Source organism: Micromesistius poutassou, assembly GCF_964030765.1.
Source record: "Micromesistius poutassou genome assembly, chromosome: 1".
In the NCBI taxonomy this organism is placed as follows: Eukaryota; Metazoa; Chordata; class Actinopteri; order Gadiformes; family Gadidae; genus Micromesistius; species Micromesistius poutassou.
The window spans coordinates 10,893,687-10,906,068 of NC_140271.1; the positions used below are offsets into that span (position 1 = coordinate 10,893,687).

Here is a 12,382-nt window from a genome sequence, read left to right on the forward strand (position 1 = left end):
ACTTCTTCCACTGTGTGTACGTTTGTACACTCTGTACGATTTTCATTGGATTGTATTTCTTTGGTACTTTCTGTTTATTTGATTTGAATTTTTGAATGAATAAAAAAACAAATCTATTGTTATTATTGGGTGGTGGTGATGGAGGGAGGGAGGGAGGTTATGGGTGAGGGAGGGAGGGAGGGGGGGTGATGGGTGAGGCGATGGTGATGGATGGGGGAGGTCAGGGGGTGGGGGGGGGGGTGGTGATGAGTGGGGTGACAAGAAGCGGACCCGTGCCCACACAGCAAGCCACCCCCCACAAATAGAAAGGATACTGGCCATTCCTGTTTTCTTCCATGAAGGGCTCCTGTATTCCTCTGAAACGTCCTGTCACAGAAACCATGGGGTGGGGCGGGCTGGGCTTCTGGTGTTTTATGTGGTGCGTTTCAGAGCCGTTCCGGTCCTGTAAAAGCTCAACCAGGAGTTTGAACCGACTTCCAGAGAAAATGATGTTGGGGTTTGAGGCTGAGATCACCTCGACCAGCTGTTGGTGGTGCGACTAGTCCACGCCGTAGTCACTTTTTAGTTGTATGAGAGGATGACCACTATTTTGTTGTGTCTGCTTTGTAGTACCGGATAGCGTCCATATTACCCAGAATGTCCGGTTTATGTTATTCTTTTTAAAATTGGTTGCTGTCATAGCCCTGCGTGGTGCAGGATTAAATAAAGAATGCATAAGAATGCCTATATTGTCCATTAAAAGGGTGATTCTAGTGTGATTGTTAACTGGTTGGACGTATTGGTCAGACCACAATGAGAACTATCGTTTGAAGGCCTCGAATTACCAAGAAAATCCCAGAACAAAAAGCAAGGGTGGTGTCCAAACGCAGCCTTCAGCTATGATTGACAAGCATTGTGGGCATGGATTTGGCTGGTCGTGTGTGTGTGTATTTATAATCACTGGTTGGCCACTTATCACAAGCTGCAGTATCACATGGCCAGACAGATGACATCTGATGGGGCTCCCCAACTTAAGCCCTTAGACCCACACAGATACAGACACTAGAGACACACAGCCTTTCTAGAATGACAATAGCTTCCGATTAGGAGGACATATAAAGAGACTATAAAAAACTGGCTGTAAAATTTACAGCAAGTTGCTGGCAATTAAAGTTGCCAGCAACTTGCTGTAAAAAGAATCACAGCATCGGTATGCAGACATTACAACAATTGACAAGTATTTTATTGTTTTTTTTACAATAACAAAAAGTTTCTTGAAATCCAGTTTACAGCATTGATTTGTCTATCTATTTTACAGGATTTGACCATATTCCAATCCTGGTTAAATGGTGCATGGTACCGTTTCCGTCAGTAAAGTTCATATGCAAAACAGGGGGAATTATCGAAGATGAAGAAGAGACCACAGTTAAAAATAATATTTATTTCTCTAACAACATTCTTCTTTTAAATGACAAGTAGACAGTGAGACATCATGGAGACACTACAGGCATTGTAATGGTCAGAATCTGTTGAGAGAGAAAGAGAGTCTGTTTTAATTATTAATACATAGCTACATATAACCCACGTTTACCCGTGGGAATGTGTGTGTTCCCTGTGTGTGTGTTCCAGTGTGTGTATGTACCTTACCTGTGTGTGTGGGTGGGTGTGTGTGTTGTCCTGCAGGTTACCTGTGTGTGTGTGTTTGTGTTGTACTGTGTGTTACCTGTGTGTGTGTGTGTGTGTGTGTGTGTGTGTGTGTGTGTGTGTGTGTGTGTGTGTGTGTGTGTGTGTGTGTGTGTGTGTGTGTGTTGAACTGTGTGTCACCTGTGTGTGTGTGTTGTACTGGGCCACGCTGCCCCCCTGGTCCACCAGCAGAGGGTGGAAGACGTCGAGGTGAAAGAGGTTCGGCCGGGCCGTCAGCACCAAGCGGTCCTCCCCCACGTCCAGGACCAGCGCCCGGGACGACCGCTGGGGGGTGGGGGGGGGATGAGGTCAGTGAGTGAGGGTTGAGGGCGATACTGTACGCTATGGACAATGTAGTCCGCACATAATGTCGTTTATCGCAATTATTTCCGGGGAAAAATATCGTCCAACAAAAGTCATTCTTTTGACAGGCCTGTGCGTGTGCGTGTGTGCGTGTCTGTCTGTCTCTTACCACTCCGGGTAGCTGGATCTCTGCTATGAGGTACTGTGGACTCCCTGTGGGGGGCTCCACTAGCAGACTGAACTCTGGTCTAACAGGGGAGGGGACAGGGGGAAAGGGGGGGGGGGGGGTGGAGGATGGACAGAGGAAGGGCGACAGGGTCAGGGTGTGAAGGAGGAAGGGGAGGAGAGAGAGAGAGGAGGGTAGGAGAGAGAGAAGAGGGTGAAAGGGAGAGAGGGGAGGAACGGGTAAATGAAGGAGGAAATGTGAGACATCCGGTCTGGACGACAACCTATCTCTCGTCAATCTAGAATTAACCCAGTATACTCCTAGCCTACTGAAACCATCCTGATATTCGATATTATGCATGTGTGACGCAATTTACATTTACATTTAGCAGATGCTTTTATCCAAAGCGACTTACGATTAGCACATTTGTCAGAAGAAAGAGAAACAATATATCACTGTCGGTACAGTAAGGATGTTCATAGAAACAAGTGCCAAGCACTTACAACTGCTACGTTAACCCATTTCACGTTTACAACAAAGATAGCTAGGATAAGATGCTACACAAAGCTAGTACTATTTTTAAGTGCCAGCAATGCAAACTAATGAATATTAGGCCCCGTCCACACGGAAATGATTTTTTGGTGAAAACACAGAAGTCTTGTGCATTTGGGCCGACCCTCCAGACGGATCTGGCATTTTCGGTGCCGGAAAACTCACTTTTATGAAACCAGGGGCCTCATTACAGAAAAAATCCTAACTGCTCCTCCTAACTTAAGTTAGGGACTCAACGATATGAACAATCCTAACTTCCTATTACAGAAGCAGTCCCTGACCTGTTGGCCATTTCCTATCTTATCTTTGGCCACCTATCTTATCTTAACTAAGGAAATCCTAACTGTTCTGTCAATCTGATTTTTTATTTTTTTGTCAGTTTCTGCACTCGTTACTTTTAACGTTAACATTATAAAGGATCTTTGTAAGTTATGTGCAGGATTGCAGATGGCTTTGGTGACCTCCATGAGGTTGAAATACAAGGCTGTGATACCGCTGTGAAGAGTGCTGTGATGTTCCTCGTCTTCATTGTCATACAGACCTACTAGCAGTGCTGCTGCCATTTTTTTTCAGTTATTGACAGTTATTTTGAATTTAGGACAGGGTGTATGGACACCTAACTTAGGGACCCTAACTTAACCTTAACTTAGGATAGTTCTGTAATGGCTAAATTCCTAAGTTACGTTATGAAACCTCCTTCTGTAATACCAAAACCCCTAAATGCCTTCCTATCTTAAGATAGGATAGTTTCTGTAATGAGGCCCCAGGTCCCAGGGTGAAAAACAGAAAAACCCAACCCCGTTTTCGTGTTAGGATTCCTGTGTGTTTTTGCAATGAGTCCATCTTGACAGAGAAATTCCTGAAACGCTGCCAAGGAAAACGGAAGATTGTTTTCGCCAGTGTGGACGGGGCCTCAGTCTGGCCCTGGCTGGGCAGCAATTTGATATTCAAACATGGCGGTGGCATTATTTGTTAAACAAAAAAAAAAATCAAGCCAATTGTGCTCTCTTCGCTCTTGCCCAAAAATCGGTTGGAAGTTAAGCAAAACTCTGTTCATCTTTTAACATGGCTGTTCGGTCTACTTAAGAAAATGTGTGTTTCTTTTTTAACTAAGAATGCTGCAGTGCTACTGGCTTGTCATGACCTGAAACTCTCTCCCTGTTTAGACAGAGAAAACATCTCTGAGATGCACCTCGGGATTTGAAGAGACATTGTAAGTGTGTGTGTGTGTGTGTGTGTGTTACCTTCTAGCTGTGTTACTGGAGCGCTCCCTAGACACGGAAACAGTGGGACAAGAGCATTTTTTTACAAGAAGTGTGAACAGCCCAGTTGTGTTTAGGTGTACATTTATGTACAAATGATGACCTGGTTTGACCTGGTTCATGACCTGGTTTGAATCAGGTTTATACAGTGTGGAACTGAATGCAACTCTATGCTGTACTGTAGTATGCATACAACTGTAGTATGCATCCTATTCTGTGTCCAGAAGTTTCTGTTTCTGGACACATTCTGCACTGTATTTGCAGCTAATAGTGAAAAACATAATGATCAGATTATTCTGTACTATTTTGAATTATTTCTAAATAGATGATATAGTTACTTTGCGTTTACTCAAGATCCATCCTTAAGAACCGAAGAATGATACATTGAAACATGTTGACGGTCTGTCTTGGTTTGTGTATGGCTGGTTGGCTAAAGCAGGCCGGTTTTCTTCACACAAATACAGAATATATATACAGTGAGCGACAACCGGCTTACTAACAACAGGCCTATGAGTGACTCTCTCCTTTCTGTCTGCTTGGTTTCCTCTCCTCCCTCATCACCTTCTTCCTGATCAGGAACCTTTCTGTGTGCAGATTTGATTTGCTGCGCTGATACAATCAATCTGTACCATCTTTTTTTTTGGTTTTGTGCAGAAAATGTGATTCCTGCCTTTGTAAGGCATTCTGAAAGGCTTTAGAGGGTTTGATATAGTTGAACTGTACCTGCATCCACAATCCTTAATAGCAGACAGACAGACAGACAGACAGGCAGACAGAGTAGGCCCTACGTTGGCTGCAGTTCCTGGATAACGGGTTGGCTCTTGGTTCGAATGTTCTGCTCGCTCATGGAACCAAAGAATTTCCGGTTCTTCAGAATCTTCCAGTCTGCAAACACACAACAAATTCATTAGTGTGTGGAAAGTATACAATCAACTTGAACACACACACACACACACACACACACACACACACACACACCTCGGCTCAGTTCCAGGTTATACTTGTTCTCTAAGCCCTCCAAGGACACCATGATGAGGAACTGCTGGAACAGAGGATCCTTCTGGAGAAGAGAAATTCACACATTAAGCCTTCCTTGACGTAGCCCCTCAAAAATGATTCACATTAACACAACAAGGACACACACAGACCAGGCTCTTTTGGAAGAAGGCTTCGCTGATGACAACATCGTAGGCTGTACAACTCTGGGAGCCTGAGGGGGAGATAAACAAGACTTTGACCACAGACGCAACATAAACACAACAGGAATGGAGAGTGCCAAGACCCTGTTCCAACACGGGAAGAACATTTGCCTATTGGGGGCCTGAGAACAGGGAAGAGCCCGTAGAGACATATTATGTGTGCATCACACACCTTGGCCGACCTGTTTTGCCAAGGTTATTATTTTCATTTCCGTACGCCCAGGCACGGGTAAGTGCATTGCTTCAGGTTAAAAACGACATATTTGGTCTTTGCAAACGAAAATAATGGGAGTGTTAGTTTGTATAAGAAGCAGGTAGAGATCCAATCACAAGAGGGCACTGGAGTTCGATGTTGTGACAAATTCTAACGTGTGTGAAGTGTGAAGTGACCGTCCTAGAGCGGTCCACTTATGGGATCACCCAAGACTCGTGTTAATGCCAGGTGTGAACAGGGCCGGCGTGATAAGGCTCAGCAGTTTTAGATCCAGCCGTGAACTGTTAAGGTGCTCCAGCTTCAAACTAATGGGAGTTGAGGGGAAAACAATTATGTTGGCAGTGGTAAAAGCAGAGGATCCAAAGAAAAAAACGAGTTGTAAGACCATTCGAAAACTGCTGCTGTTGAACTTACTGTTCAAAATATTTGTTTGTGTGTGTGTGTGTCTGGGTGTATCATAATAGGGTTAGAAATGGTAATAATAATAAAATAATAATAATAGGTACTTTCTTTAAAAAAAAAACTGCTTCCACTCACTTCAAGCAGAGTCATCATGACTGGTAACTTGCCAAGGCCTTATATAAGAGGAGACCTGAGGTGAACCCAGTTCCTTCACTTCTCATCGCTGGATAAACAAAGCAAGACAATGAACGGCAAAGCAAGGGGCGACTCTACTGGAGTCTCCCACGTGTTTCGGATTTATAGCTGGAAATAAGAGTGGGGTTTTTGTCACACTTTTTGAAAAAAATCCAGTTTCTGTGGCTCTAGCTTGCCTGTAAACCGATGCTTGGGTGTCATCTAGCTCCCTATCTTCCTTAAAGCTAGGCAGACCTATTTCTAAAGCTTGCTAGTCATGTGTTTTGAGGGAGTGACTTTAGAGAGAGGCACAATCTTTTTCAAACTTATCTTTGGTTTCTCCAAATTACCTACCCCCTGCTTCATGAAAGTCTTTCAGGGCCTTCAATACAACCAATAAGCATCAACACAAGTCATAGGAATGGATCTTATTCCAGAATACTTTAGCGTTAACATTTCTTCTTCTGTGTGAGTTTTGATACCAGGTGAAATGTGTCCTGGGTTGATCTTTCTGATTGGGCAGACTACGGCGCTCCTTGTTCGACGTGACCCGCTGATTGGTGCCGTCTGGCTTTCATCAGGCATGAACAAGGCAAGGCAAGGCAACTTTATTTATATAGCACTTTTCATACACAAGGCAGACTCAAAGTGCTTCACATATAAACATTGTCATACAATAAAATAAAATAATAGATAAGTAAAAAGTAAAATAGATAGAAAATAAAGGCAAAGTTAAAAAAAAACATTTTACAGAACAGAACAACTACGTGCGTCTGCGTGTGTGAGACATGACTGACCGTTGTCCATTTCTGTGTGGGGCTCGCCGAGGCTCATGGGAACTCTGTAGCCGGTGGGGTCCTCTGATTGGAGCAGGGTCACCAGCTCGTCCCTGGAGAGCTCAGGGGGGGGCGGGACTGAAGGGGACTGACAGATGTTGACGAAGATCTTCTGATTGGCTGGCTGCGACAGGGTCTTCACACACATGCCTGGTGGGGGGGAATGAGGGGGACATCAGTTAAACCTGCGCTCTATACCTCTCAGGTCTCCCATTAGCAGCCTCTACCAGCTTGTGTTGTAGCTACCGTTGTAGCGTTCAGTCATAGAAGTTGCAAATGTGGACCACAGAACAATTTATACTGAAAAAGACAGTAGATTCAGCCGTGGATGGGTGCGTTTTATTCTTGAAAAACAACCTACTTCAGATATTTTTTTATGGAGCGGGGGTACAAAAGTTACAGCGTGCAAGTTTAAATCTCATCTCTTAAAAGTTGAACCACTGAGCCAACTTGGAACACGCTCTAGAATGTGATTTGGTCGAAATGAGTGTGTGTGTGTGTGTGTGTGTGTGTGTGTGTGTGTGTGTGTGTGTGTGTGTGTGTGTGTGTGTGTGTGTGTGTGTGTGTGTGTGTGTGTGTGTGTGTGTGTGTGTGTGTATTTACCAGGCTGCGGACGGATCAGTTTGGAGTCCAGGGGATTGCTAGGCACCTTCCCCACCGTCTACCCAGAAACACACACAAGGCAAGCTTTGATCATCACACAGAAACCCTTTTAAAGATATAATATGTCACAATAAGTCTCTTAATCAAAACAATAACAAGACGTAGTTTGATGACATCTGCAGTAGTGTGGGATCATGGGAGTTGCCTTTGTCACCATCGCCGGTAAAAATCGATCGTTACTCAGGCAGAAATCATGTTCACAGCCGAGTTGCTGTTTTAATTTTAAAGTTTTATTCACGTTAGGTCACATTTGTTCATAGTATGTTGTTTCAATCTAATGAAATTGGCGCACGTTACATAATGCTTGCCAACTCACCTTTAGATGAGTCGACTACCTGAACAGCTGTAGATAAATGTAGGAGGCATATTCAATTGTGGGGAAGCCTAGCGCGGTTATCGTGGTCAAAAAAATCTGTTGACCGTTTAACACAAAGTTTTAGAATGTTCAGAGTATGTATAAAGTTCTAGAGACCCAGACTTGAGTAAAAGTACAAGTACTATATCAAAAAAGTGACTTGAGTAAAAGTTGTGTTCTTTAAACACCAGCACTAAAGTGTTCAAAATGTTTTGTACTTAAATATTGCAAGTAGTTTATTTTGAAATGTACTACTCAAGTACCGAAAGTAAAAGTAAAGTGTTTATGTAAAATCAAACAACCAAAACATTTCAAGGGCCAAAGGGGTATTCCAAGAAAACGGCTAAGTGACAAACATGGGTTAGTTAAAGGACAATTCCCGTAATTTGAACATTGAGGCCCCTTTCTGGTTTGCCTGCTTCAGAATGGCTGGCTATGTGCATGTATAAACCTGTCCTTAAAACAACACTAAACGTTTGTATTCAGAAATGTGCAACTCACCGAGTGGTTAGTGTTGTTCCATGATGTTCCAAATCAAGTATCGTAGCGAAATACTGTTTCTGTTGTGTTTTATTGCACATTTATCGCATTTTGTAAATCCCATTGATTTCTGTTGGAAGACTCATTTCTTGTTGGCCGGAAACGGAAAGGGGGGCTGTTTACCTTTGGTTGTAGTCTTTTCGCTTAGTTCTAGCCCTACTGTTGAGACGGAGAACCGAACGAAAAGACTACAACCAAACGTAGACAGCCCCCCTTTCCGTTTCCGGCCAACGAGCAATGAGTCTTCCAACAGAAATCAATGGGATAACATTTTTATAATTGTAACGAGTAACGATTCAGCAAATGAAAAATGTATTGGAGTAAAAGTATTAAACTCATAAAAAAAATGTAGTGAAGTAAAAGTGGAAGTAGGAGAAAATTATTTTAGTACTTAAGTACAGTAGTTCTACTTCGTTACTATACATCTCTGATAACGTTACTGTAAACTTAGGGTTTTTCCTGCAGAATTTGAATCTACTTGGTGGTAGCTGATTTTGGTGGTGCACTGCAATGGTGTTTTTAGTTTTATATAAAAGGTATTGGATATTCTAAAGATATTCACACTCTGATTTACAGTGATGTGTCGTGGGGATTGATAACCAGTATGAGTCCTGTGTGTCATATTTGAATGAGCGGTGAGCAGCAGATGTGATGTGGAGAAATGAGAATAGAAAAATCTAACATACATTGTGTATATCTCAATACAGTATCACTTTTGTGTTTGATTGAAAATATATAATAAACATAATATGTATTGCACATTCCCCACATTCATCACTCAAGACAGATAACAATGTGTACATGGCAACAAAATGTGATTAAATGTGATGACTATTAGGTGAAGCTTATGTCATGTTTTGTAAAGTTATGTGCCAACTAATTTAGTTTGAAATGCAGCATGCTTCTTCTAGAGATATAATTAAATAAAAGTGTCTGGTATCTCCCCTTATCCAGTCTGTACTTTCCCCCACTCAAATGACGTTGCATACTTGTGTCATACACGTCTGACGTTAACGGGGAGTCACGCTGTGGTATATATAACCTGTAAGAGCAGCTGTTGGTACAGCTCCTCCTGCTCCTGCAGGAGCGCCTCAGAGTTCAACAGGGATGAGTCCGTCGCCATGGCTACCGACAGACCCGGGTCAGTCAATCAACTTCAGTCAGCGATCAGAATCACGAGATGTAAACCAAGCACCTGCAGACCAGGGGACGTGCAGAACAATGTAACGTTAGTCATACCAAACTCGCATTTTCAATGAACCAACAAGGCTGTCTCCATTGAGATGTTTTAATCATTGCTTTAAACATTCAGCTAGCAGACTAGAAGACTCTCTTTAACTTAAATTACGTTTCGATTTTCACTCTAAAACTCTTCCCCTGAGCGTTTGCCCAACATTTAAAACCACTTTGGGATTCCTAAACATAAATAAGGTACAGGTTCATCACCTCGACAAATTTAGGAGTAACGTGCGGGGCGGTGAGCAGCAGATGCGATGTGGAGCAGCAACTTCCTGTTTACTATGACGTCATGGCAACTGAATGGTTTCAAAGTAAAAGTCCTAGTGCAGTTGCAGGTGTCTTGCCAAAAAAGTGATCGTCCGCCCAAAACTGATTGTCGTTTGCCTGCAGTTGCTTTTATCTGGATCATAACGTGAAAACAAACTTTATGTCCATAATAATATAAAAGCTATGTGGTTCTTAAAATGTAGCCTACTAACATTATTACTATATGGACAATATTAAAAATTAATTAATAATTACATTTTTTAATTTTAATTTATATATAATTGTAAGTACGATGTGCCAATGCGAAAGTTTCTAAACCTCTCACATGCTCAGGTTACAGCCAAGGCCTCCTTTCACCCCGCGCGTATCTTTGCTCCCTCTGTGTGAGAGACCCCATCTGTTGAGACTTGGCTCTTCCTGTTCCTGAATCAAACATGGCTAACACCGGTAGGGATCCCAGCGCATCTTTCAGGCCTTAAAAGGCTCTGGCCTGGTCGATGCTCCACAGCCAACAGTTCCTCTTCTACGACAGGAGGTCTCGTAGAGCCTTGTCTCTCTCAGCCAGCTGTGGGATGAACTTCCCTAGCTGATTTACCATAGCAGGAAAGCTCCTCACAGTGGTTGGTGCCTTCATCCTCCTGGCGGCCGCTCTTACTTGGGTCGGGGCTAACGCCGCTGGCGAAGATCACATGTCCTAGGAAGGTCACCTCTTCTTTTGACAGGTCGTTCTCATCGACACACAGGGGGATTCATGCCTCCTGGATCTTCCCCAGCACCCCATGCAGACCCACACACCCATGCAGGCCCCACACCAGCACGTCATCCATTTACTTTATTTATTTATTTCAGTCACCTCAGTCACCATTCTGTTCTGGAGATGTTCAGGGACAAAGGTTATTCCGGAAGGCAGCCTGCTGAAATAATATCGGCCGAAGGGTGTGATAAAGGTTGTGTATTTCCCTGATTCTTTAGTGTTCTTTATTTTCCAAAACCCCATGTTAGCATCCAACTTGCTAAATATTTAGGCTCTAACCAGCATTTCTCATCTAGGGCAGTAAGTGCTAACTTTTCAAAACAGTCAAGTGTTTTTTTTATAACAACAAATGCTTAACAGTAACCGCTTGAATAGTATAGTATTAGGGTCATCTGCCAACTGTGACGGCTAGGGGCCGCTGCAAGGGTGTGTGTGTGTGTGTGTGTGTGTGTGTGTGTTGTTTTTCTGTCTCCTGGCTCCTGCCTGGTTGGAGCTGGCTCATCAGGGAATTGGGAGCAGCTAGCCTCTGTCTCCACGATTGCTTAAAGCCGTCTCATCTTGACGGTCAATGTTGGCTTGGTCCTCAATCCAACATGTGCAGAAAGCCACCTCTATGCATTGTGGTCCTCAGCCTTCATGAAGTGACGTGGGCTTTTCCTTTACAATGCTGTTGTAGTTTAAAGTCTGTAGACGTAATAGACGGTAGCTTATCTAGTGCCCGTAAAATACTGGAACACTTAGTGCGTTAGCATTCACGCTACTTTCTTCCATGATTAGAATTCCAAGGTTGCTCAAACGGTCATTATCCATGGTTGTTCTCAGGTGTAACTTGAGCAGTTTTAGGATTGAGAAACCTCCCTCACATGAGGCACGGCTACCCATGTGACAACTGCAAACTTTAAAAGCCTGGATAGTTCATGAAAAACATATTTGAAAGGCTCCAGCAAAACTATGTATTTAAGATGTTTTGTTGGCTTTTTACGGGGCCATTGAAATTAATGTATAATCCCATGAAAATACAAATATTTTGTTTTTTGCTGGCTTAGAATGAGCTCTTTACATCTCCATGTGGCATAGGGAGAGGGTCCTCTGCCACAGAGCTCACCATGTGGTAGCGCTGTGTTAGCCCTGAATAGACTAACAGCTTTTAGAGAGGACACGTTTTTAATCTAATCTTCCGTCACTATCTCACTGATTTATAGGTTTTCAGACTACAGCCAACGTAGCTTCTCCTATGTCGTTGGAAAGGGAGAGGGGAGGGGTGGTTAGTTAAGGCCTTTTTGCCCTGGTATTGGTTCAGGTCTTGATGGAAGGTTACACTAGTCACTAGTACGATTAGTCATGCATTTAATATCCCCTATTAAATGCCCCATATTAAATTTAATATCCAGCAAAACTATGCATTCAAGATGTTTTGTTGTCTTTTTACGGGGGCCTTAAGGACCTTTATACTTGATGGACCTCATGTTTCCAGTCTTCCAAAGTGGAACCATAAGCCTCTGCAAAGACGAACAAGAAAATATCATCCAGAAAATATGTGCTATTAGGGTACAGGCTAGGCTTGAATACCTCTAATTATTTTGCAGTTCTCCTTGGAGAAGCACCCCGGTAACTCACTGACCATGCAATCTAATATGGGGTAGAAGGTGCTTTGACGTACTCAACCAACATCAGCTAGTTCATTCCTATGCCCATCTAGTGTCGACGGACCCTTGCACACCCCATACCATTAGCTCCACAATCTGGAACTTTCACACTCGGGAAGGTTTTATTGGTAGTATTCTGTTTTGTAAA

General features: G+C 43.1%; 1 protein-coding gene across 2 annotated transcripts; it reads right to left on the reverse strand.

The window, feature by feature from the left end:
• Positions 1-1,405: 1,405 nt before the first annotated feature.
• Positions 1,406-9,849, reverse strand: pih1d1 (PIH1 domain containing 1). Of its 2 annotated transcripts, XM_084488234.1 has the most exons (11): positions 9,775-9,849; positions 9,371-9,523; positions 7,374-7,431; positions 6,732-6,920; positions 5,094-5,155; positions 4,924-5,005; positions 4,734-4,830; positions 3,928-3,954; positions 2,135-2,213; positions 1,804-1,947; positions 1,406-1,505 (listed from the first exon to the last, which is right to left on the reverse strand). In XM_084488234.1, the coding sequence occupies exons 2-11, from the start codon at positions 9,449-9,451 to the stop codon at positions 1,470-1,472; spliced, it is 855 nt and encodes a 284-aa protein (XP_084344360.1). In that variant the 5' UTR covers positions 9,452-9,523; positions 9,775-9,849; the 3' UTR covers positions 1,406-1,469. The 2 variants fall into 2 exon arrangements, with proteins under 2 accessions (XP_084344360.1, XP_084344361.1); XM_084488235.1 differs by lacking the exon at positions 3,928-3,954.
• Positions 9,850-12,382: the final 2,533 nt, after the last annotated feature.